This window comes from Arvicanthis niloticus, chromosome 14 (assembly GCF_011762505.2).
Source record: "Arvicanthis niloticus isolate mArvNil1 chromosome 14, mArvNil1.pat.X, whole genome shotgun sequence".
Lineage (NCBI taxonomy): Eukaryota > Metazoa > Chordata > Mammalia > Rodentia > Muridae > Arvicanthis > Arvicanthis niloticus.
This window is the reverse complement of record NC_047671.1, coordinates 7489481-7515875: the sequence shown is the minus strand read 5'-3', so window position 1 is coordinate 7515875 and position 26395 is coordinate 7489481. Positions and strand designations below refer to the sequence as shown.

The window sequence follows — 26395 nt, the reverse complement described above, 5'->3', positions numbered from 1 at the left end:
GATAGTGTCACACTCATGGGTATATGGGCACAGTGGGTTATAAAAACAGTACATGAAGTTCTGAGGGAGATAAGAAGGCCAGGGATAGATCTTGAAGAGATAGTGTCACACCCATGGGTATATGGGCACAGTGGGTTATAAAAACAGTACATGAAGTTCTGAGGGAGATAAGAAGGCCAGGGATAGATCTTGAAGAGTTAGAGGAAGGGGTGGTGCGCATCATCAAAATACATTGTATCCATAGATAAAATTCTCAGTGAACATCATCAAAATACATTGTATCCATCTACTAAATCAGTGAACTAATACAAATATTTTAAAAATAGCCTCCTTTTAGAGATCTATGTGCCTGGCCTTTATCACGGATGGCTTGGACTGGTTTTTTTTGTTTTGTTTTTGTTGTTTTTTTCCATATATAGCTCTTCATTTTTATTGCATCCTTATCTCATTTGTTTTTGGGGGGTTTGGGTTTATTGTTGTTGTTGTTGTTGCTGCTGCTGCTGCTGCTGCTGCTGCTATTTTGGTTGATTGGTTGGCTGGTTGTTCTTGTTGTTCTTGTTGTTCTTGTTGTAGTTCTTATAGTTTGAAAAGTAGACATTTTGATGAGAGCAGAAAGATGTGTCCAGTACAGCTGGACAATCAAGTGGGATCCTTAGACCCTGTGGAGAGGACTGAGATGTGCCAGAAAATAAAAAAGGCACAGCAAGTCAAGAAGTCTGATCAAGCTGGCAAAATTTTTATTGTTCACACAGGTTATATACTCTGAAAACAGGATATGGGGAATGGTAGGAAAGAAAAGAGGGCTTTGCAGGTGGAGGAAGCTAGCTGCAGCTGTGGGGTCTAACTAAGTTATTCTCACAAAGCCTTTCCATTACCAGGGGTTCTAAAAACATCCATCTAGCAGGATGTTGGCTAAATCTAGAGATCAGGAGGAAGGGTTACTAAGGTGGGTTGCTATGAGACCTTGTTTGAAGTTCTGAGAACTGACAAGTGAATCATGGAAGGTAAGCAGAAGGAAGAATAGTAGATAGGAGAGCCAAGGGTGAGTGTTCACCAAGAGTAAGGCCTTGCCATGGCTTCCCACAAAGATGAAGAGAGTATCAAGCCAAACATTATGAAAAGAGTGAGTCCAGGCTGGAGATCTTCGTCAGATCCCTCCAGGGAAGACAGGAAGGAGGCATTGTGGGAGCCAGAGGGTTGGAGGACACTGAGAGAGTATTCTTCACCCCTCAACTAAGCCTGGATCATGACTGAAGCTGCAATCTTGGACCCTAAATAGGGAGCTGCAGGTTCCCTGAATATATGTTATGATTGCTGGATTGGTATTTGAAGGACTCCTGATAGTGGGAGTAGGGGTGTCTCTGACTCTTTCACTTGTTCTTGTGATCCTTTCCCTTCCACTGGGTTGCCTTGTGCAGCGTCAGTGTGAGAGTTTGTGCCTTATCTTGCTGTGCCCTTTGTTTGGTGTCCCTGGGAGGCCTGTTCTTTTATGGGAGAAGTCTGAGTGGGGAGAGGAGTGGATTGGGGGCACAAAGAACTGAGGTAGGAGAAGAACTTGAGGAGTGGAGGGAGGGTAAGCTGTGGTCAGGATGCATTGTATAAGAGAAGAATAAATAAAGATGTTAAAAGAAAAGAAGACATTCTGAATAATATGACACAGCAACTCTGGAGATTCAATCTTCCCCCCAAAGTTGGTTTTGGTAGTTGTTAACTTTTATAGCTATTTTTCACTCATTTTTCTAAGTTCATTTTATAAATAATCTTTGACCTTACAGAGCCCTCCCTCAGATATTTTTTTAGACATGTAGGACTAATAAATCTCCTGTTTCCCTTTCCAGAGACTCTGTCTGGTCATACCTCTGATATTTAGCCAGGTAGTTAACAACTCTGCCTTAGCCATCACGTACCATCAGATCCTTGAGCTCTACTCGAAGTGAGAGCTTGTCCGGCTGTCTTCGTTGTCTTCTGAGCTCCAAGCTCATACTCAACCCCGTCTCTGCAATCGGCACTGTACATGGGCATGGCCTTCTATACCCAGGCATCTCAGATCATTGCTAGGCATTCATAAGCACTTGTACTAGTTCATTTTTTCCAGTGTTAATACATCAAAATACCTTAGACTGGGTAGCTTATAAGAAAATATATCTAATTACTTTGTTCAGTCCAGATAGTAGCAGCTCTGGCAAGGATTCCTTTGACTGTATCTTAATACCACAATAGCACGCACTGCAAGAGCCATAACTCAATGAAACAGAAAGCTAAAGCACAGGGGATGTCAAGCTCACTCCTTCATAGCATTCACTCCTAGGAAACTAACCCATCATGAGTGACTGCAGCCCTCTGTAACTGTAAACCAAAACAAACACTTCTTCCCTTAAGTTGTATGATATTTTGAATGAGAACGGCTCCCATAGGTTCATATGGTTGAATACTTGGTTCCCAGTTGGTGGACGTTTTAGGAAGAATTAGGAGATATGGCCTTTTTGGAGTAGATGTGTCACTAGGGTGTAGGTTTCAAGGTTTCAAAGCCTACCTCATTCCCAGGAAGCTCTCTGCCTTATACTTATTAATCCTGTGTAAGTGCTCAGCTATTGCTCCAGTGCCATGCCTGCCAGCCTGCTGCCAGTGCTGTGCCTGCCTGCCTCCTGCCTGCCTGCTGCCAGTGCCATGCCTGCCTGCCTGCTGCCAGTGCCATGCCTGCCTGCCTGCTGCCAGTGCCATGCCTGCCTGCCTGCTGCCAGTGCCATGCCTGCCTGCCTGCCTGCCTCATGCCTGCTGCCAGTGCCATGCCTGCCTGCCTGCCTCATGCCTGCTGCAAGTGCCATGCCTGCTGCCAGTGCCATGCCTGCCTGCCTGCTGCCAGTGCCATGCCTGCTGCCAGTGCCATGCCAGCCTGCCTACGGCCAGGCTCTTGGCCATGATGGTCATGGACTCACCCTCTGAAATCCCTAATAAACTCTTCCTTCTGTAACTTGACTCAGTAATGGTGACTTGTCACAGAAATTAATAAGTAACAAAGTCAAATTGTTTTTGTCAGGATATTTTATCACAGGAACAACAACAAGAAAAAAAACCCTACTATATTACAAAAAGATAAACGTTTGATGGGTGGATATGCTTTGTGTCCTGACTGAATCATTATACGTGTCCACTTGTCAACACATCACCATGAACCTCATAAATGTATTCAATCATTGTCAATAAAAACATCCACTTATAAAAACATCCACTTAGGACCTGCATCCTAATGCATAAGTGAATCAAAACACAGAATTCAACATACAAAAAGGGCCAAGAGATAGTTTATCCAAAGTGAAAGAAAAAAATCTATTGCCAAGCAGTACATCAGTGTGTATCTCTGTACATAGTTAAGGTTATAATGAAAAGTAATTTTTTATGAAATAGAGAAATAATGATCAAAATAAAAACTGAAGGAGGGAAAGGAAGAGTTGGAAAAGGCACTGATCTTTTGTAGTGACTTTTAAATTAAAATATAAGGACATGATTTCCCCCCCCCCATTTCTTTCCACCCTACAACTTCTCCCGTGTTCCCTCTTGCAACTGCCCTTACACTCTTCTGAAATCATAGCCTCTTTTGCTTTCATATGTAGTACTACATGTATGTAACCTGCTCTATTCGTTTGGTGCTGCTTGAATGCATATGATATCAGGAATGACCTCTTGTTATTTCTGAATAGCCAATGGACACCTACATGCCCATACATAAACACACACATACACACACGCATACACACATGCACATACACACATACATACACACACATACATACACACATGCACATACAAGTACACACAGTTGAATACATATAATTAAAAATAACAAAAGTAGTTTACAAAGGAGAAAACCAAAAGTAAAAATAAAAAAGGAGAAATAATAAAGACAAAAGAGAAAAGTAAGGAAATCTTTACAGACACAGGAATCAACTTTCCATGGCCATGACATGGAGCACACGGTACTAATGAAGCCAACCCACTTCCACAAATTTTCTTCATGTTCTCAAGCTTAAAAAAAATGACACAATTTCAATCTAGTTGCAGGGAGAGAGTTCACTCCAGTGAGAACACTTCAAAGAACAATTTTATTTTCACTTCAAGAAAATTGGTTCAAATCACAAAGTACAGATTCCATGCCAGAACAGGAGCGTGGAAAGATGGCGGGTGTACTTGGTTTGGCTTAAGCGTATGAATACAGACTCTGAATTTTTGGTATTTTTGCTTTATAAGTTTATTGGCATTCATGCTAGGTTGTTGTTATTAGATACATTTGATTGACAGCTCCTTAAGGAACAAGGACAAGAGCATCAGGCACCAGGCAACTCACGCCAGTGTGTGATAGCAGCATTTAAGCAATATCACCTGGAAGAGGCAAATTACGGCATACATACATTTTTTTCTTTAATTATAGAGAAGTACAGGCAATATTATATTTATCTCTTGGAGATAATAATAGAAGCAAAGGCATGCACATATTTAATTAACAGTGAGTTAAGACATTGATTTCAAAATTTCTTATGTAACGATTGTGAACATCACTTTAAGTTTTTGTGTTAGGATGGGGAGTAATAGGGCCCTTGCCATAAAAGTTTTCTTTTGAAGAAGGGCTGTCAAATTCCTGTAGTCCCTAAGGCTCTGGAAGCCCTGTGTTTCTGGGGCTGCCTCAATGCCAGTACCTGAATGGATACAGAGTCTGATCAATGCAGATGGTAGAAATTCCCAGTGATTTAAATCCTGGGGTGACTCATGGTTCTAAATCCTAGAAGCCTAGAAGCCTTATATAACACAGCCAGGTGTCTAGGCTCCTCTTTTGCCCTCTCATAAGCCACGAAGTGGCTCTCTACCTGTGAAGTTAGAGGTCACCAGCATGAACACCACACAAAGTGCCATAGGTTGCCTATCCCACAGGATAAAGCCGGAAGGACCCACACTCTGAGTTCCTCAGCTCCTGCATGAAATCTGAGACCCTCTGCCCCCAGGGAAGGGGGAGCAGGTCTATTTGGACTTCCCAAATCATTCCAAGTTTGAGATATCTTTTCTAGAACCTTCCTTTACAGACGATAAGAATACCATGCCCCAAATGATAACTTGCCTAGGACATTTAGACCCAAAAGGAGTTCTCCCAGCCTTGCTCTTCCCTGCAGTGCATATGGGTCTCACAGGTCAGGCACACAGAACCTGAGAAATTCACAGAGCTCTGAAAACTTGGTCACTGACTAGAGTGTTTTTCTAGAAGTGGGTCCAATGATAGGAAGAGAATTCTGGGCTCTCCAGAACACAGCGTGATAGGGCTTGCCCAGGAGACCATTGCTGACCCAGGAGGCAAGCTCTGGAGTTGGGACCACAATCATCTGCCAGCACACCTCCTCCAGAGTCACAGCACTTCAGAACAACATACAGCTAACACACCAGAAATGGGTTCTCAGACCTATGGCCCTCTCAAGGCCTCACTACTGACATGGAGCATCTATTCCATGGATCCTGAAGAATCCCAGGATCATGATTCCTGGAATCACCTCAGAAACTCCAGGACTGGGACTAAGTTCTGTCAGTAGCAAATCACCAGAGGGATGCCATTTCTGACCTGTCTGGCCTGCTCTGGCACAATCTAACCACGGGGAAGAATTGATTAACTACCCATGGTCTGTGATAGAAACAGTCTGCTCCTGAAGTCAATGTTTCTCACACGCATCTGTTTAGAAGCTAATTATTGTTGGGATAGCCGAGAAGAATCCTGATGATGAAGGCATGGAAGACGTGGCCAAGCCCCGAAACCTCTCCACACAAGCAGGACACATTCAAGAAGGGAAATGTGGCTAAATCTGAGAGAAGCGCAGGAGAGAGCGTTTGGGAGAGAGTGAGCATTTGCGAAGCAGCGACTGAAGAATGATGAGAAATTCACGCACGTAGACAGGAACAGCAGTACGTGGCTTGGGTTGGCCGTTCCCTTCTCAAGAGATTGTTCATAGATGTCTGTGCTTGGCTGAACTATAGTCTTCTACTAGACTGAGGAAGTAGAAGCTACTTATCCAACAACTTCACACACACACACACACACACACACACACACACACACACCACTGTCTTCCCATGGTTCTCAGACCCCAGAGAGCTCCGCAGAAGGGCGGACACTCAGAAGAAAGCCATGGAGTCCACCTGGGGTTTCCTGAGCAGTTCAGCAAGGCTTTGTGCACTCTATTCAATAGATCCTGAGGAATTCCAGGATCATGATTCCTGGAAGCCCCACGACTGGCACCAAGTTCTGTCAGTAGTCAATCTCTTCCTTCGTAGGGCACAATGGCAGGTGGCCACGTGGTCAACTGTGCTCTGAGAAGGTGGATCCACCCTGACATTAAATGGAAGGGTTATCTACAACCTCAGTCAGGTAGGAACTCCGCCTTTGTCACCATGGGGCTGAGCAGTGGTGCTTCAATACCCAAAACAAGCTGACAGGGAGAGAAAAGGCTTCGCAGCTCCTCAGGCTGAGGATAAGCCAGATTTAACAATCAGTATCTAAATCTTTGAAAATGCAGTGCTGTAGGAGACTTTATCCCAAAGAAGCCTACAGAGCTTAAAGTTCAGTCAACTAGAGTTATCTGTCTTTTCAATACTTTGACTTCTCTAACTTCTATGCATCTGAAGCTAGCACCTACAGTGTCTTGAAGTCTTTTCTTCAGCAGAAAGATCATGCTTTCTGCCCAAGGTGATATCATAAGCCTAAGCAACAGTATGGGCCGTCATGCAGCTGTTCAACTGCCAGCCCAGCCACTGCTGTGTAGATTCAAATAATCTAGATGAGGTCATTTCCACAGGGCACGTAGAGGTGGAAGTCTCACTCCCCTCCCCCTCTCCTCCCTCATTCATATGGTCATACTACTGTCACTGTGCCCAGAATAGCACTCAAGAGCCCAGGATGCTCATGGGGCCAGCAATATGGCTGACAGGACACAGCCAGCCACCAAGACCATGAAGGAGTCAATGTTCAGGGCTGCTAATGCTTCAGAACACCATCAGCACATAGACAGGATTACCTCAGACCTGCAGAGGTGCATCTGATCCTGTCACACTGAGAAGCCAGCAGGTATAATCAGAGACATGACATGTGCACAAGAAAACAACAGGACATCTTGACTAATGTATAATTTGAAACGGGCTTGCCTCACGCAGAAGCAGCTTGCATCCACAACATGGAGACGCCTTTTAAACAGTTCTTCGTGCTCAACCTTTTCACTTACCACAGGGGAAAATCCTCAAATATGCTATCACTTTAATCCAGATATGGTTACATTTGCCAGCCAGTTAGTAATGATGAGACTCGTTGGTCACCTGCTGCCTATGGCCAACATAATAAATGAAGTGTTAACTAGACAAGTTGGTAACGCATCATCAAGAAGAAGCCTGGCGTGCAACTCTTGAATGGCTGAGGATCTGACTCACTTCCCTACAAACTGAAACCATGAGAAACATTTTCAGCCAGCACGGATGGGAACTGGAGCATGCTGGGTAGCTGAGTTTCCTCAGCAAATGACCTCAGCCATGCATTTCTCCAGTCCCCATGCTTTGTGATTCACACATATGTATGTCACAACTCCCTTAAAGCCGAGAGCATGATGCAACCACACACCCATGGTTCTTGTGGTTCTATCACTAGCACGGGTTGCTCAGGGCCTTTGTAGCCCAGCACGGAAGGAAACGGGTACTTAGGTGGGTGGTCCTCTCCTGTCAGCAACAGTGTGACCTGCTGGTTTCAGTCAGCAGAGTGAAATTATCACAGCTGGACCTCTGTGCACCTGAGAGGTGGGTAGAACAGTGACCCATCCCATTCTGATTTGAAGTTGAATCATAAGCTCCAGGCCCTGCATGACTCATGAACCCAGCCAGCTCGCTCTGCTCTCCCCTGTCATATCTGGGGGAGGTGGGGTTAACTGTGTAAAAAGAGGCAGGAAGCTGAGACAAGAGGATAAAGGGAGACAGGAAACTGTTCTACTCCCAATGTGTAAATAGAACAATTTAGTTAAAAGCAATAATAATGTGACTATAATATTCAGAAAGAGGCCTCAGCCTCCTGCACTTCTGGAATACATTGGTGGTTAAAAGTATGTGTGCACGTGTGTGTGCACATGTGTGTGTGTGTGTGTGTGTGTGTGTGTGTGTGTAACAGCAAACATTCCAGTTACTTAAATATATACAAGTCCATCTCTGCATGAAAGCCAAGATCCACAAAATAACAGCTGCCTCGGAGAACTGCAGCAGAAAAGATTGTAGTAAAAAAAACACATCAATTTTCTCTGTATCACCCTAGAAAGCAGAGCTCTGCAGATGGCTGCCCCTGCTTCAAAGGCCCACACATTTCTTCTTCCACCAGGCTGCAGGAAATGTCCTTGTGTCGGGGGAGGTCACCGTCATCCACTGCCTCCAAACTGACCTTTGTAATCACTTACCAGGAAGAAGAAGAAGATTGACACACGTGTGGGCTCTTACTGCACTCATCAGGGTGACTGATCTGCCCCAGGTCGTAGGAACACCTTCCAGAGCTTTCAGTCTCCCATCTTTCCAGGAAGTAGCTACAATCAGGATTCTAAGTTGTTTTAGAAATACGGTCAAGCACAAGGGAAGAGAAAACGGTTAGAATGACAGTCTGCAAGAAGCATCTTCCGGAGCAAGAGCAGTTTGAATGGATCTTTAGCAAATTCGAGGTTTCGCAGGTACACATTGTCACATTCTTGCTGTAGTCCTGACCTTTAGCTGCTGCTGTCTGGACAAGACCCAGACTTACGGGTGTGTGAACAACTGTGGCCAGCACTCATTCCAACATGCCTTCTAGATCAGCCCTGCCTCGAGGCCAGTGTTGGCTTTCCTCTACGATGCCTTTGGCCAGAAGAGAACAAGGAACTCTTAGAGCACAGGAAATCTCACATGCAGATTTGACCAAGCGCCTCTGTGAACCGTGTAAATGAAGAAGGTATGCCAACATCCACAACAGCTTTGGGTCCCCCCAGTCACAGGAGGTATCGTTTTCAAGATAAAGTATTTCTGCTCCAGTATTAAATAAAGTGCAAACAATAAGAATCCATGCAAAGGGCTTACAATTCCCTTTAAAATACCCAACAACACCAGCATACATGTCCTGCCCCGCTGAAAACCCTTCATTCCCCAGGATTCCAACTGTTTCCCCATTTCCATCCAGAGACTGACTTAGGCCTTTGCAAATGCAGACACTGTTTTCAGGGATGTATTCATGAAAATAAATGGATGAGCTAGAAAAGTTCACGTGCCAGAAGTTTACATTTTTTTTTAAGCTAAATTAGATGCGTCCGGGTTTGGCGCAGACACAACGCCCTTTTTGATTTTTTTCTTAAAGTGCCTTGTTTTGTTTCCTACCTCCTAAAATATTATCAACGTCTTAAATCTAAACATTATTCTTCTAAGATAGGACAACTTAGGATTTTCACAGCATTTTCCTATGACAAGTATAAATAAATATGAAATTTGTCGTGAAAGTTACATTTGTAAGTCACGTGGTGATGGTTTTAATTCTAAATTAAGCCGGGCAGTGGTGGCTCACGCCTTTAATCCCAGCACTTGGGAGGCAGAGGCAGGAGGATTTCTGAGTTCGAGGCCAGCCTGGTCTACAGAGTGAGTTCCAGGACAGCCCGGGCTATACAGAGAAACCCTGTCTCAAAAAAAAAAAAAAAAAAAAAAAAAAAATCTAAGTGAACATTGCTCCATGGAATAATATTTGGGGGAAACAATCATTGGACATTTGTTGGTACAAGTCTGCGTAAGGCAGCATGTCTCTGTGTATCTGTTCTCCCACCGGATACTTTTGTCTTCAGTCATTCTGAATCAAACGTCTCTCCTGCTTTCTCCATGGGTATGAATATTAACCACGTGGCTAGGTTTCGTCCAGTTTTCAACCCCATGGAAATTACTGGCTGACTAGTTTCCTGGGTTCTTTGGAGGCGCAGCTAATACATTTGCAGAGAACATTCTTAGAACTACAACACGCAGGTTTGCAGCGGTCCTCGGAAGACTGTCTGGTGTTACTTACTTCACCCTGAACCTCCCAGTTCACAGGAGTGTTTCAAAGTAGAGTCACTGCTGATCTCCTGAGATGAACTTGATGGGTCTCACATTCCCAGACACACCTCTGGACATCCATGGGAGCGGACTTTGAAAATAAGCCTCCCCTGCCTCCTTAGAAGTGCCAGTCCACAAAAGTTCAATAAAATAAAATTCACTATTCTGTGTCCACAAGTGTATTTTAAAGCACAGACTAGAATATTACCTCTCCTCTCAAAATTAAAAAAAAAAGAACTTTTCCCTATATTAACTGGCCTTCAAATGTGGATTTCAAATATCCTTCACTACTTTATAGAACTTGCTTTATACCGTGGAGATCAGAACATATTTGTACAGTGCTATTGGACTTTCATTCCTTGAGAGATAAAACTACACAGAAGTTTCTTTTTGTTTCATAATTACAATTATAAAGTGCAATGAAATTGAAAAATAATCTTCAGTGAACCCAGGAGTTCCCTGAACAATCAAAGTACTTTTTACCACTGTGGAATTATAGTTAGAATGAGAGGAATTGCTGTCAGGAGAACAAGCTGCCGTGTTACTTGATAGTTCACTACGCCCTCCTCTCTCTAACACACGTGGGAGCCAGAGGACAGGAGGCTCCGGCAAACCTTCACACGTGGGTGCAGTTGGTGGATGGTGGGGTATCTATCCGGCTCTTGTTTTCTTTAGCTTCACTTCGAGGTGATTCGTTGCAAACATGGCACTTGAACACCTGCTTGTACGCCTTCCGGAAGTTTTCTGAGAGAAAGGCGTATATGATGGGGTTCACTGAAGAGTTGCTGTATGCCAGGCAATGGGCAGTGATCCTGAAGAAGAAGGAAGCTGGGGTCAGCGGGAATGCTCCAAACTCAGCCCAGAGGTGGACAACATGATGGGGCAGCCAGGATATGCCGAACACCACAACGACCACCAGGACGGTCTGTGCAGTCTGGAAGAGAGAGTAATGGAAGAGGGTTGGAGAGGGAACGGGATATGCAGGAATATACCAGTTATATCAGAACAATACAGCACTGTAAAATACACCCTAATAGCATTCACGGGTATTTTCATGAGATCACGTAAAAGTGTTAAACTTGAACTCATACAACACTTCTGCTCATCCTCTCGAGACCCAGCTGGGACCTAACCCAGTCCAGATTCCTAGAAATGTATAAAGTGCGTGTGGACTGTGGTAAGTGTGAGATTAGAAACAGATCAAGATTATGGACTATCTAAACTAGAGAATTCTTCCAGCAGCCAAGGGACGAGGCAGCAGGAGCCAGGGCTCTGAACCAGTGTGACCTTCACACAAGACCCCCCTCCAACTCATGAAAAAAAGAACAGAGCAGCAAACCCCTTGGGTGCACACACACCAAGTTCCAGCACAAACCTGGAGCTCAGACAAACCCTGATGCACACAAGTGGGAGCTGTTGGTTTCTCATCATTAAGCTTTACTGGAGACGAGGTGACCACTCGGGGGAACTAACATTCTCACAATCGTTCCAGCGGCATCATGGAGATCAATGACTCTTACTGCTAGCTTAATTTTGACCATCCTCTTCTTGTTCTTAAGTCAACAGCACTCAGACATCTGGAGCAGGGTTTCCATGTTCCTTAATGATTCTCACTGAACGGACAACAGGAAAAAAAATTGTCCTTGGCTCATGGTCTCTGCACAAGGGGACACAGACTGACTGAGTCATGGTCTGTTTACAAGAGCAAGGCCTCCCTATGGGCCACCAACCTAGAAGGCAGAGCAAGCCTCAGAAGACCTTTCTACAGGACACGGGTGACAGGTATGCACGACACGGCAGGAGACTTTCTCTACTGCTTCTCCTGGAAGTGAATCCTGTTGTTCTAGAAGAGCGGTTCTCGGCCTTCCTAATACTGTAATTCCTTATGTTGTGGTGACTTCCAACTATAAAATTATTTTTGTTGCTATTCTATAACTGCAATTTTGCTACTGTTATGAATCACAATGTAAACATCTTTATTTATTTTCTCTTTGTTTTCCTCTCCCTTACTGGGTTTGTCTGTGTAGCCCTGGCAGCCCAAGGAACTAGTTCTGTATACCAGGCTGGCTTTGAACTTAGAGATTTGTCTGCCTGTGTCTGGAATTAAAGGCATGGGTCACTACCACCAGGCTATTTCTTTCTTTTTTTTTTTTCAAACATCTTTAAAGATAGAGGTTTGCCCAAAGGATTGGTGACCTATGAGTTGAAAGCCACTGTTCTGGACTGGAAAGTCTGAATTATAGCATGGGATACCAACATCTCCAAGACTGATTCTTGGCAGCAAGCTAAAACAACAGAAGAAGTTCATCACTGAGAAGGCTGAAAATCAGCAGGTGGTACATGGCACCTTCTGATAGAGACGGCAGAGAGAGAGAGAGAGAGAGAGAGAGAGAGAGAGAGAGAGAAGCTGGATTTCAATTCAAGAACAGTAAACACCACGAGACTTGAGGGACGGGAGAAGAAAGCTAAACTCACTACCAAGAGTCATCCTGGATTTTGCAAGATTATTGGCCAAACAGCAGACCTGCTCACCATCTGTGGAACATGGCAAAGTCCTCAAGGCTTGACTTCCTCCTCATTAATGGAGAAAGTTAACCAACAAAATGATTCCCAGATTGTACCTGGCCCATGTGAGTACTCACCAGCTCAGCTATTAGAACCCACAGGCAGGTGTTACACAGTGAAAGCTTACCTATTAAGTCCACTTACTGCCTGGGCCACAGGACAAACGCAATCAGCTCACACATATTACGGAAGTATTTGCTATCAACCCATTTGCCCATTAGTATGTGAGAACTGCCATTCTCTGGAGACGCAATCAAACAATCTATAAATGATTATGGTCACAATACAGAAGAACACAGCCTCCTCTGTCTAAGATGGTCAGTCCACGTCTCTACAAAAGTTCTAATCTGTCACTGTTTCCTGTCATGCGTCTTTTAGGAATCACGGGTTGAGTACAAAGCTTAGAGCAGATCGACACCCCTGCAGCTGACGAAGCCTTCTGTCTTATCAAGGTCAGAATTGCAAATGGCTGTGCGGTTGTTTGTTTGTTTGTTTGTTGTTTGTTTTTGTTTTTTTATGGCGGCAGTTTCTCTGAGCATCTGTGACTTACCCAAACAAGCCTTTAAGCATCTACAATCCCTCTGCTTTTCTCAGTCAGGTCAACTGGTAACGCTAATGTAAGTGTCTAATAACTTATGCTACAAATATTATTAGATACATACTCACATGAACTGCCGTCTACCTATGACTGCTCCTAAGAGAGTTTAATAGAATGCTGCTGAGCAGGGGATCTCAGAGAAGCAATTCTCGCTGGCATGTTTGTCCTTCACACAAACCCTGAGCCTTGGTCCCAGCCTCAGTAGTATGAAAAGCCAGATATCCCCCAAGAGTGGATTTTTTTTTCTTTTCTGCTCTTTCAACAAATGCTGGCTGGTAGAGCTGAGAAGAACAAAATTTATCAGAAGAAATTCTGCCCTAATTAGAAACTGTCCTCCTTTGACTGATAATGGCCCCTCTGGTATAGAACTCGGAAAGCAATATGTCTGGAGCTCATCGGCTCCAAGTTAAAGATCTGCTCAGAATAACACATGCGTTCTCATCTCAGCCTCAGGACTGTGGGAAATCAGTGTGCCGGTCATTACCCGAGGGCATTCTGGGCCCTGTCACTGAATGGGCCATGGCTCAGTCACTGGATAATAGTTACTGGCTAGTTACCGTGGAAGCTGGCTCTTCACAATGCTCAGGCCCTTTAGTGAAGCCCTGAAGAACTGCATAAAAGCCACAATAAAAGCCGGGTTATCTCATGCACCTTAAGTGAAAGCAATTAAAGAGATTTCACTGACAGCTCCCCCGGCAGAAGCATTTCTACTCACAGACGAAGCAAGAAAAGCTGCCTCTTATATTTTTGGTTGTGAGCCTAGCCTCTAACAGCCGAGCCATCTCTAAGCCACCAACCAAAAAGTACACATGAACTCATGGCTCCAGCCGCATATGTAGCAGAGGATGGCCTTGTTGGGCATCAGTAGGAGGAGAGGCCCTTGGTCCTGTGAAGGCTCCATGCCCCAGTGTAGGGGAATACCAGGGTGATGAGGTGGGAGTGGGTGGGTGGGTGGGTGGGTGGAGGAGGACCCTTATAGAAGCAGGGGGAAGAGATGGCATAGGGGGTTTCTGGAGGGGAAACCGGGAAAGGAGATAACATGTAAAGTGTAAATAAATAAAATATCCAATTTAAAAAAAATGAAAGAAATTAAATAATAGGCCTGGTGATTAAGAGCACTGGCCACTCTTCCAGAGGGACCCAGGTTCGACTTCCAGCACCAACATGGTAGTTCACAACCATCTGTCATTCTAGTTCAAGGGGATCCAAAGTCCTCTTCTGGCCTCTGCAGGCACAAGGTACATACAGGGTACACAGACATACATGCAGGCAAAAAACCCATCCAGAAAGAAAGAAAGAAAGAAAGAAAGAAAGAAAGAAAGAAAGAAAGAAAGAAAGAAAGAGAAAGAAAGAAAGAAGGAGAGAGAGAGAAAGAGAGAAAGAAAGAAAGAAAGAAAGAAAGAAAGAAAGAAAGAAAGAAAGAGAAAGAAAGAAAGAAGGAGAGAGAGAGAAAGAGAGAAAGAAAGAAAGAAAGAAAGAAAGAAAGAAAGAAAGAAAGAAAGAAAGAAAGAGAAAGAAAGAAAGAAGGAGAGAGAGAGAAAGAGAGAAAGAAAGAAAGAAAGAAAGAAAGAAAGAAAGAAAGAAAGAGAGAGAGAGAAAGGCTGCCTCTGCTGCATCCCTCTGAAATCTCAGAATGCACCAGACTCCCCCAAATGGAAAGTGCCAGGGTGAAACAGAGAGACTGCTCTGCAGGAAAAAAGTTCTTAATTTTCATTTCTAACACTGTGTCTTTGTTGCTTACAAAGCCATTTGTCTTTGCCAGAGATGGTGTGATCCTGGGTGTGCACACTGACTGATGTCATTCACTCATTTGGAGCACAGAATCCTACTTTCAGCAGAAATGCTGTGTACACACTTGTGGTCTGTCTCTTTCTAGTGTGCTTTCTCTTTTTTCCTAACCCTGGGCCCGCCTAAGAAGTATTAGTCTCCCTTGATTGGTGAACTGTCCTGCTCAAGTAATCGGAGACCTCTGTCTTTTCTTCAAAGAGTCTCATTCAAGGCACCTAACAAAACTCCACCAGGAAGGAAAGAGTGAGCACTGGGGGAGAACATGAGAAGCCCCAAGCAAGCTGTATGAAGGACAGGCGGAATGCTCACTGGACACATCAGGGAACAGAATATAACAGCAAAAATGCATCTGTTGAAAGCACGCAGATGTTTGTACGACATCAGTGGGCCTTTGACCAGGTTCCCTCCCAGAAGCACCCACCACTGTGATACCCAGCCCACCCTACCACCCTCCCAGCATTAGGTAAGGTTCTTGTTTTAAGCCAACCAGCCTCAAGCCAGAAGCATCTCCCTGCCTGTCAGTGCTCAGGCAAAGTCCTTAGTAGGTTACTGGGCTTTTATGATCTGTGAAAAGACATCTTTCTTCTTCGTAAATTTTCCTCCGTATGGGAATAGCTACACACTGTGTCCATCATAAAGACCTGGACTCATACTTCATAACAGTGAAAAGCCTTACACAGAGAGCTCTTCTGCTGATGTCAATGTGTGTATCCCCCAGACTCATAGGTTGGAATCTGATCACCAAGATGGCAGTATCTGGAGGTAGGGTCATTAGGAAAGGGTGAGGCTATGTAGAAAGAGGACTCCAGAGTGGGGAAATTCCCTCATAAAAGAGCCTACCCCAACTCATCCAACATGTGCAAGTGCAGACAGAAGGCTGGGGCCAAAAGTCTACCATCGCTTGACCATGGACTTCCAGCCTCCAGAATACAGGAAATACATTCTTACTCTTCATAAGCTACACCCTATGGGATATTTTGTTCTTGTCACATTAACAAACACCACACATGGACAGAAAACCACTTATCCACTAAGAGGGCCTGGAAATAAATGACATTAGAATGAGCAAACATCTCCATCTATCCCTTCTCCATTGGAAACTATTTTCTTCCCATCAATCCACTGCTGCAGTTTGAATGTGCAATGTCCTGTAACCAAAGCTCACAGGTTTGCACCCTGCACTCCCTGCTGAGGACAGGGCTTGAGGTAGGGCCTAACTGGAAGAAGTCAGCCAGCAGGGCAGACCTGAGGCATCTGAGCCCACCTGCACTCTCTGATCCTCTCTGATTTCTGAATGAAGACACAATGTGACCAGTCACCTCATCTTTCTGCCACTTGCCTTCCCCACCAGGCTGAACTCTAACCCAAATAAACCTTCCTCCTTGGAGTTACTGCTTTTTGGGGTATCTGGTTACAGTAAGAAAAAGATAAGTAATGCAGTCACTGACCAACAGTCTCCATCAGAGTCCCGTGTCACCACTCAACAGTAAGCTTGGAGCATGTGTGTCCCGATGACCACGCCCTGCACTGAGATCTGAGAAGGGCCCCCAGCTGACCCTCTGTAATGGGATACCGTGGTCTGTGCTGGGCTCTGCCAGGTGACCCTGTTCTTTTTTTCTTACTCCTCTGTCTTCTGTCTCCTGCCCCTCCCCCAGAAATCTCTTTCCTATCTCTTAGACTCTCACGCACCCTACCATCATGTTTATTTGCTCTATGCAAACAAGAAGGCAATTAAACCTATCAGAGGAGATCAGACATCTGTTCAGCAGCTGTGACAGGCTAGTCTGAGAAAGGAGGAGAAAAAAAAAACTCCCTTTTCAAATGCTCAAACTTTTTCTTGTATAGCAGGAGAGAATGAAAGGGAAGTTTATCTAAATACATATTCATTTTACATATGTACTCGCTTGTAAAACGACCTTTATGCTCCTCGTTATAAAATAAAGCAGAGGCTTCCCTCGCCTTCTCTTACACGGTCTTGCATCTTTTCATCAAACACAGTGTTCTTTCCGGGAGCTTTTCAGTCTCTCACCAACATCTCGTCAAAGACAAAGATGAAGTTCATCAAAAGTTTTGTTGTTGTAATTTGTGTTTGTGTGTGTGTGTGTGTGTGTGTGTGTGTGTGTGTGTTTTGTTTTTTCGAAGAGTAGTTTGACTCAATCAGAGTAAACTCTATTTTCTCTTTCTGTCCTCAGGATTCAACCACAGGCTTCCTGCCTGTCAGGGAGAGCTCTACCACAAGAGTGTGACCCAGTCCTTAGCCATTTACTTTGTATTTTTTAATGAACTGGGTCTTGCTAAGTGACTCAGGTTTGCCTTGAATTCTAAATTTAGTATCCTCCTGTCTCAGCCTCTAAAGCAGCTAAGATCAGAGGATCTCACCACCTGGTTTAAATATCTTGAATTAATAGTAAATATTTAGCATAGTTGTAGGCATCTTCTTCACTGTTGAATCCTAATAAGCCTTCTTGTACCGTGTGTGCCTGTGTGTGTGTGATTGTGTGTCTCTGTGTGTGTGCCTGTGTGTATGTGTGTCTGTGTGTGTGTTTGTCTGGATGTGTATATGTGTTTGTGTGTGTGTGTGTCTGTGTGTCTGTGTTTGTGTGTATATGTGTCTGCGTGTGTTTGTGCGTGTGTCTAGATGTGGATATGTGTGTGTATGTGTGTGTCTGTGTGTCTATGTGTGTCTGTGTCTGTGTGTGTATGTGTGTCTGTGTGTGTGTGCACCCACATTGTGTGCTAGCTCATGCACACACACACTCACACTCACACGTGGGCCTGCTTGTGGAATGCAGAAGACCATATCAGGTATCTCTCCTCAGCCGCAATCTACCTTGTTTCTTGATTAGGCAGGGTTTCTCATTGGCCTATAGCTTACTGACTAGGCTAGGATACAGGCCAGCAAGCCCCAGGGATCTGCCCGTCTCTGCCTTCACAATTCTGGGATTACCAGTACACACCAAGTACAACTTTTCTTCCTTTCCTTTCTTTTTTTTTAAAATAAAACTCAGATTCTGGGGATCAAACTCGGTTTCTCCTTTGTGTGTGCCTTTTGTTGACTGAGCTATCTCCCCAGCTCCACAAAGAGTATTAATCTTTAGCATTCTTCCACAGAGCATCTATGGTCTGTGTTTTTCTCTTGATTCTGCCTCCCAAAGGAAGCCGTTCCTTTGAGAAATCAGAGGTCAGCTTGTTCCTGAACAGTACCTACACTCTATGAGGAGCAGTCCAAGGAGAAATTACACCAAGTCCTTAATTGCTCTTAGAGGCGAGAAGTGTTGCTTAAAGGAAAAACTAATAGATTAAAAGAATGTTGCCACTGCATTAAAATGCAGCATTGGAAGCAGAGGAGGAGAACACAGTATCAGGGTTGACCCCAGTCATAGGCCTCAGACTTCATCAGTTGTTATCAAGAGAGATCTGCAAGCTAAAAACTAAAACCACCTGGTGACTGCTGGGATGTGAGAGAGGACCAGGGGCAGAAGGCCGAGGCAGTGGTTTATTCTTAGGCAGTTAGTAAAAAACATAAACAATGGTATCCCAAATGCAAGTTATGTTGAGCTACCAGGAGTAAATCGGTCGCTCTGGGAGGTAGAAGCAGGAGGATCACCGCAAGTTCAAGGCAGGTCTGTTCTGCATCACAGGTTCCAGGACAGCTATTGTTGCATGCAAAGATGTGAGTGCAGTGGGTCTCCACACTCGTGTAGATGAACAGGAAAAGCAGAGCAGGCTGTACTTAAGTCAAAACCTTTAGAGTAAATGTGATTACCTGGATGATTATTTACGTAATATATATATATAACTGATCAGAATGAGTATTTAGAAAGAAGAAGGGTATTCTTTCAGTAATGCACGTGTGTTCAAATGTCTGGTTATCTTCCCTCTAATAAAATTGTCTAATAATTTCATTCCACTGTCTAAACCTAGAAATCACATAGATTTCATTACGGTAAAAGATAAATTAATCCTGGTGTGCAAAACAGTTTTCTTCCGGGAATAAAAATGCAGGGCATCCCAGAAAGTTAGAAGCTTTTAGTGTTATTATGCAGAAGAAAGTGTTAGGTGGGGTTCCCTAGAAGTGAAAGAGAGGAAGGACCCCTGAGATTTTTCTGTCTTTTCCATGCCAAGGTCAGCCAAAGTCTCGGGAAGAGATAGGGCTGGTGACCTGCTCTTGGGGCTGAGAGAGTGACATACTAATGCTCTCCATGGTGAGAAGCAAATTGACAGTTTTGAATCATTCCTATAATGTTGAATGCTAGATATGCAAATTACATCATAGACTCTCTGAGTTCCCCCTGATCTGAGCTTTTCCTCTAGGAGTCTGTCTTTCCTGGCCTCCTATCCTGTCTGGTGTTTACCTGTCACACTTCCTGACTTGACTCATGTTCCACCCTACCCCTTAGCTATGGCAGTTTATGAAAAGGTCCATCTCAGTCATCTGGTTTTCTAACCTGTGGTTGTACGTTAGAATAATCCAAAACATAAATAAGCTAAGCTCCCAAAAACGGACAGAAGCCACATCTGTTTGTGGCTGTTACCTTTTTCTTGGACGCCTCTGACTTTTTTGACATGTTCTTCAGCTTTTTATGCAGATGATTGAGGACCTGCAAAACATAACCAGGTGAAGCGGGTTAACGTCAGGTCATACTTACACACTGCCTCTTTTTAGTGACAACCACTGATCTTGGGTGTGGGAATACTAGTGTTTATTAAAGAGCAAAAATAGAAATGCATTTTAGATTTAAAAAAAAAAAAGCTCTGAATCCAAGTAGCTGAATGAGTTCAGAATTATCCCTGGAAGCCCTGCCACACCCAGATGTGGATAGAGCCATAGAGAACAGAGCCATAGAAAAGGTAAACCAGGCTCAAGAGTTTCTTGAAGAAAAAGAGTCTCCTGAGGTGGGGTAGGGCTTACTCATGCAAGTCTCCTGCTCTTCTGTCTGAGAATCCAGAAGCCTAAAATCACCAGGTCCTACAATATACATGGGATGCAGAGACAGCTCAGAGACATTGAAAACTAGAGATCCAGGCTGTGGAAGTTCAGCATCCAGGGGAGAAAGCCAACTGAACAAATAAAAGAATACATCTAATGTAACAGTTGTTTGGTGTGGTTGCCCAGTCCTGCAACGCTTTCTGATGCTATCTATGAACCCTCCCATTTTATGTCTCTAGGACAATGGTTCTCAACATGCATGTTACCATCTCTTTTGCAAACCTCTATTTCAAAAAATATTTACATTACAATTCATTAACAGAAGCAAAATTACAGCGGCAAAGTAGCAACAGAGAGAATATTATAGTTGGGAGGGGGTGGTCACCGAAACATGAGGAAAGGGTCACAGCATTAGGAAGGCTGAGAACCACTGCTCTAGAGCAGAGCATGAGCCAGCAGGGTTTCTTTCATGTATAATTCAAATACTGTGAGGTCTTTAGACCATCCCCTTAGGAATTCAGCATTGCTGGTGACTTTTTACTACCCTACGGGTTGTGCAATTACCATTCCTGTCAAGGAGATAAGTTAGCTTTAATAAATTGAAAAGTCCCTTCTGCTCTCTTCCCTCTGACATATATTGGAGAAATGATGTGAGTATAACCGTTGCTATCGTATATAGGAATTCACAATCTGTGATCTCTCCACAGTGCCTGCCCTGCGGGGATGGTCCTTCCTATTCTGGTGGAGAACCTAGAGTAAAGGGCAAGGAGCTTGGAATGAACTAGACTTCTGAAGATGTGTGTGCTCGGGGAGTGGGTGCGTGTTCGCGTGTTCCAGCCACTTGGATGTTTCCCTCCAACACCACAGCATGGAAATAACTTAATCGAATTGGCCTTACTGCCAAAGTCTGCTCCACTCAGCTCCAAGCAGCACCACCCATCAGTCAGGTCCTAATTAAGAAACCCTAGGATTCAGTTACCAGCCTTCTCTACCCAAGCACCGAAGCAGCCACCCAGCAGCCATCTCCATTGTGAATTTCTGTCTTCAGACTTCTTGCCCTATTAAGACATTTCTCATTGCCTGAAAACATGTCAGCATCTCACAGCCAAATGAGTCTTTGCTTGCTATGGAAGCAAGTGGATAACTGGCTGATATACCAGCATCGGAATAGCTCTGTTCTACCCACAGAAAGTACAGAGAAGTTTTCAATAGCAGCAATCTGAAAAACTTGTAAGAGGAAGGTGGGGGCTGGAGCCCGGAGCCTGCTGATGGAGTCAGGACTGACCAGCTAACTGACAATGGCCAGCATCCTTGTGAACCCTTATATGTAACAGCAGCAGCAATATTCATGTCATTTCTCCCCAATATGACACTGACAAGAGAGCATAATAGCTTCTAGGCAATTATTATTTCTAGCTGGAAACATGCCTTTTGCGTCGACGCTAATATTTGCAAACTTATTAAAACTAGCTTATTCTCTCTGACAGGTCTGCTAAGTGCAAAACCTGGAAGATAATCATGAGTCACTAGAAAGTCTGAGTTCCCGAAGGAAGTTGTCTAAAGACCACAGATCACAATACTATGGGCCCCGGAGGGAAAAGGACAGGGGAGATACCAGGAGAATCTGCTAAAGGATGTGAGCATCGGGAGCCAACTTCTTGGCATTACTTGGGTTTTAAAAAACAGGCTAACTATGGTGGGTCCCAGCTTAGCAATTTGAAGCATCTCAGAATTTTGAATTTGCTGAACCATCCATGGAGATGACCTAAATGTGTTTTTCTTAGTTCTGTTTCTCTTCTGCAACTCAGGCTATGAGTATGAAGTGTCAGGTTGTGACAGATCTTAAGGTCCTGCCATTGAGGGAGAGAGTCTAGACACTGGGATCAGTTACGATTTTGGCTCTTGAGACAATGAGCGTAACAGAAGTGTGTCCTCACTTCTGACCCAGGAAGGTTGTAAGCAGGAACGCATGCTGAGGGAAGAGGGCACCAGGTAAGGACCCTACAGTACAGAAAGGAACATCTTCAGAGCAGCAGGCTACTTTAACTCAAATATGCCCTCCCGGGCCTTTCAGGTGCAAAGAACTGTCTCATTAAACATGGATGAGAAAAGATCATCTCAGGAATGCAATTCATTCATGTATTTTTAAAATGAAAAAATCTAAAATACATGGTAATTAAATACATGGTAATTAGTTTCAAGTGCTATTCTGGTTGTCCGTGACTCCTTGCACGGGCTGACAGCCCCATCCTTGGACACACACAGCCCATTCGGCACCCAACATGAAGTTTCAGACTCATTAACTAGACGGCACAAGCTTAGTGCCGGACAGAAAAAACGGCAAGTCCAAGTAACTTACCTCCAGCTATCAAGGGCCTGGGGTGAATTTACAAGTGGTAACATTGACTCAAAAGATGCTTCCGGCTGCAATGCTTGCCTTGACGCTATTTCTGAATGAGGAATATTTAAATGATCTATCCATTAACTCTTAAGCTCTGCTTCTGTGGGACTTCTAAAGACTCTTTAATGACAAATTGTTTAGTCCTAAATGCTTACCTTTTTATTTCCACAAAGATTGAAATTTTTTGTTTCTGTTGTTGTTGTTTTTTGTTTTTGCCTAAGGACTTTGGAGGAAACGAAGAAGCATGTTTCTATCTCAAGGCAACAATCAGGAACTTAAGGGACCAATATTTTAAGTGTGACTCTAGGTCCCAGCCTCCTGTCCTCCAGGAATGGACTATCACCTCCTGAAACTTCCTAAATCACTTACCAGCCTTACCACCTGGTCACTCTGCATTGCTCTGAAAGTGCTTTTTCTTATTAATAAAATAGAGATAGCAGCTCCCACCCAGAGACTCACTGGGCACATTCATGGATGTGTGCCCACACCCCACAACTCCAGGTGCACAGCAGCCTTTGCTTTGCATTTGCTACTTCCAACTAGCAAGGCTGTCATTGCAGCTTTGATCCAGTGCGCTCACTGAGGTGGTATTGCCACTCAAAAAAGACACAATCTGATCATATAAAGGTGGGAAAGATGACCTCCTTGAAATGTGTTTTTTTTGGGGGGGGGGGGCAGATCTGCCTTATGACTGGAATGTAAGAAACCGTTGCTTTCTAGACAGGAGGTTATGTATGATCTTGCTGGCACGGATAAATAGATTGGGAGTCAGGGAAGGATAAAGTTACATGGAAACCTTAGAATTTGCATTGTAGAGATTTTCTACCCATGCCTGACTGGTTCTGATAGTAACCTGAGAGGAAATATTGTGACAGAGGTTACCCCATGAACCACATCAAGTGGCCACCAACAATACATTCTGAGTTAATAAACCATCAACAAGTAGTACCTAAGAAGTTTAAGGTTTTTGATTGACATAAGTGCACAGCGCTCTAATTCCTTAGGAGTTGTGAGCCACCAGTCCTTCCCAATACAGGAGGCAGGGGGAGATAGGTGCTCAGCCTCCCACTGTGCATTCTTACTCACCACCTAACCCTGCATACAACCTTCCCTGGAGACAGCACTTGTCCTCCTACCCATAGTTCCCTGGGACTTCAGTCAGGTCTCTATGGGGAAGAAGGGCTTCCCACTTGGTTTTTAGAAAAGTAAACTAAACCCCAAAGTCCTGGACCTGATGTGCAGAGACTTACAAAGTCTAGACTCTGGAAAGCTGCTGAGGTGCAGGAGCCAACGTGCTTTGTCAGAAGAACATGGCTCCAGGGACTACCACACTAGCAGGACTCAGCAGAGAGCTAGGAGGGGAGACTCGAACCCATGGCCTCTGGCTGGCTCTTAGAGGGAGCATAAACTCTGCAGCTCCCTTGGTCCCTAATACAAGTTTCTTGGAGCCCACCGATCTTGTTTAAAAGCTGATAAAACTAAGGAGGGGCCCTAACCTTTAGAGCAGCAGATCCAAGACACACAACTGCCTCTCAAACTCCAAGGTAACTTTTTTTGTACTACAAAAAATGTTGAAGCAAGCTAAGACAAAGCAAAATGGAAAGGGATAGAGAGCAGAGGAGTGGGGCAGAGATAATGACGCTCCCTCAGAGTCAGGGGACACTAAGAGCTGCATAGGAGCCTGGCCAGCACTCCCCACTCACCTTGGCATAGCAAAAGCAGATGAGCAGTAAGGGCAGAAGGTAGCCAAAGACGAAAGTGCACACCACATAAGCCTTCTTGTGGAGCTGGTTGGGCCACTGCTCCCAGCAGAAGGTCTGGTTGCTATCCCTATGGAAAAGGCGCTGGTGGTAGGCCACCGGCGAGGCCATGGCGATGGACAGCGCCCAGATGAAGCCCACGCCCAGCAGCGCGTTGCGGGACACCCTGAGGGAGGAGGAGCGCCGCGAATGCACAATGGCCACGTAGCGATCCACAGACATCGCGGCCAGGGTGAAGATGCTCACGAGCATGGACACGGTGAAGAAGTAGTGTATAAACTTGCAGATGAAGGCGCCCAGCACCCAGGTGGGCAGCGCGTACACGGTGGCCTGGAAGGGGATGCAGAAGAGCAAGTAGGCCAGGTCTGCGATGCTCAGGTTGAGGATGAACAGGTTGGTGGTGCTGCGCGGCTTGCCCGGTTTGCTGCGCGCCAGCACGGTGATCACCAGGCTGTTGCCCAGCACGCCCATCGCGAAAATCAGGCCAAACACCACCAGCGTGATGAAGTTCTCCACGCCGATGCCGAAGAGCGGTCTGGACTCCGGGGCTAAAGGCTCTGGGTCGCTCCCATTCCCTTCAGTGAGGTTCATAGTAGCCAGTTCCATCACTTACTGGGACACCCCCTCGGGGCGCTGTGCAACGGACCGGAGCGCCCTGGGGAGTTGTGCCAGTCGGGGAAAGCAGGCTCTGGACGTAGCCTAGGGTCACCAGCTGGCCCAGGACAGCGCTAAGAGAGCGCTCCTCCAGCTAGTACCTCCGGAGACCGGCAAGACAGCAGGGGACAGCGACCCGGGTCGTGCCTGGTCACCCTATCCTCTTGCCTGGTCTGGCTAAAGAGGAGGCGGTGCTGCAAGTCCGGAGCTGAGCCTTCCCGTGCGGGGGCGGCAGGCTCCAGAACACAGAGGTACCGGTCTAGGCGACTCCCATTGCTGGCAGTCAGCAAGCTGGGCGGGCGGGCGGGCGGGCGGGCGGAACTCCTCCGCAGCTATCCGCAGGCGGAGGATCTTCTACGCGGTTATGGGTTCCAATCCCTTGCCCCTTGTGAGCTGAGTCCCCTTGCCCTCAGTGCCTTGAGTTCGCACCTGTTGCTTTGAGCCTCTTCTTCCCGCCACACTCCGCAGAGCCCAGTGATGCACACCTTCAGTGGTGAAGAGGGTCGCTGAGCTTTCCTCACTAAGATCCACCTCCTTGCCCCGCTGGCGCTGGCGTTGGCGCTGGCGCTGTGGCAGGTCCTCTGCAAGGCGAACCTCTCCCACGGATCCCCAGTGGCCTGCAGAGATTCTGCCGTACCTGGGAGACGGTGCGTATTCAACTGCGTCCCCTCTGAGGAGCCTCCTCAACCAGATAGGTGGCAGCCCACCTCCTTGCAGGAACTGAGGCGCCGCTCTACGTGCTGCCCCGCTGGCCCTCTGGTTCCTGAAGGTGACTGTTGGCGCAGGAAGCTAACCTGGGTGCGCTCCAGTGTATGCAAGCAGAGGCGACAAGCTGTGCGGTCTTCCTGCCAATTGGTACCTTTGGTCTTTCCCACTCCAGGCAAAAGCAGAAATAAATCCCACGAAAATCAAAGGTTGGTATTGTTACGGGGGGCGAGGGGGGGGGTGACATTCTCTGCCTCGCTCCCTCCTTCGTCCAGTCACAAGCTAGGGAGGGAAGAGGCAGGAAAGAAACTAGCGCAGGCTACGCGAGTTTTCTTCACCAGCGTGTCCTGCGCACGCTGCTCACCTCGGGGATCCATTATTTCCACTAGACATTACTCATCCGAGTGACACAAACGGAAGCCTTGACGAGTGAAGTGTTTGTGAAGAGTCATTTGACTGTGTGGAACGGCCGCCCTGCTGAAAAGGGGGGCACACCAACTATGAACCGCTGCTGCTTCCAGTAGTTCAAAAGAAAGACCTGCCCTTGCGTGTAGGTACTGGTAACTGCATCGCTTTCCAAACCGCCAGCGTCCTCCAGCGGTGAGTGACCACCACTGCTAGACACAAGGTGAGAAGCACAGAAGGGTAGGACAGGGTGTCCCTGGGGAAGCTCTGGACCCTGGAGATGTGCCAGTGCAGGTAGTGCAGTCCAGCCCTGCAAGCAAGTATGCATGGTGAGGCATGAGCCCTTACCTGGGGCAGTTTAGGAACCAGATGTACCTCATTTCTCCCCCTCTCCAGCTCTCTTCTTTCGCACTGCCAGGGACACTCTGATGCTATGCATCACGTACCTGCTAGTCCTCTGCTCTTGTGCTTAATACAGAGCGCTCCCTTACAAA

General features: G+C 45.6%; 1 protein-coding gene across 1 annotated transcript; it reads right to left on the bottom strand.

The window, feature by feature from the left end:
• Window positions 1-9787: 9787 nt before the first annotated feature.
• Galr1 (galanin receptor 1) lies at window positions 9788-24987 on the bottom strand. Its single transcript, XM_034518585.2, has 3 exons — window positions 24081-24987; window positions 19582-19647; window positions 9788-11029 (listed from the first exon to the last, which is right to left on the bottom strand). Exons 1-3 carry the CDS (start codon window positions 24741-24743, stop codon window positions 10712-10714), a joined length of 1047 nt encoding a protein of 348 aa, XP_034374476.1. The 5' UTR covers window positions 24744-24987; the 3' UTR covers window positions 9788-10711.
• Window positions 24988-26395: the final 1408 nt, after the last annotated feature.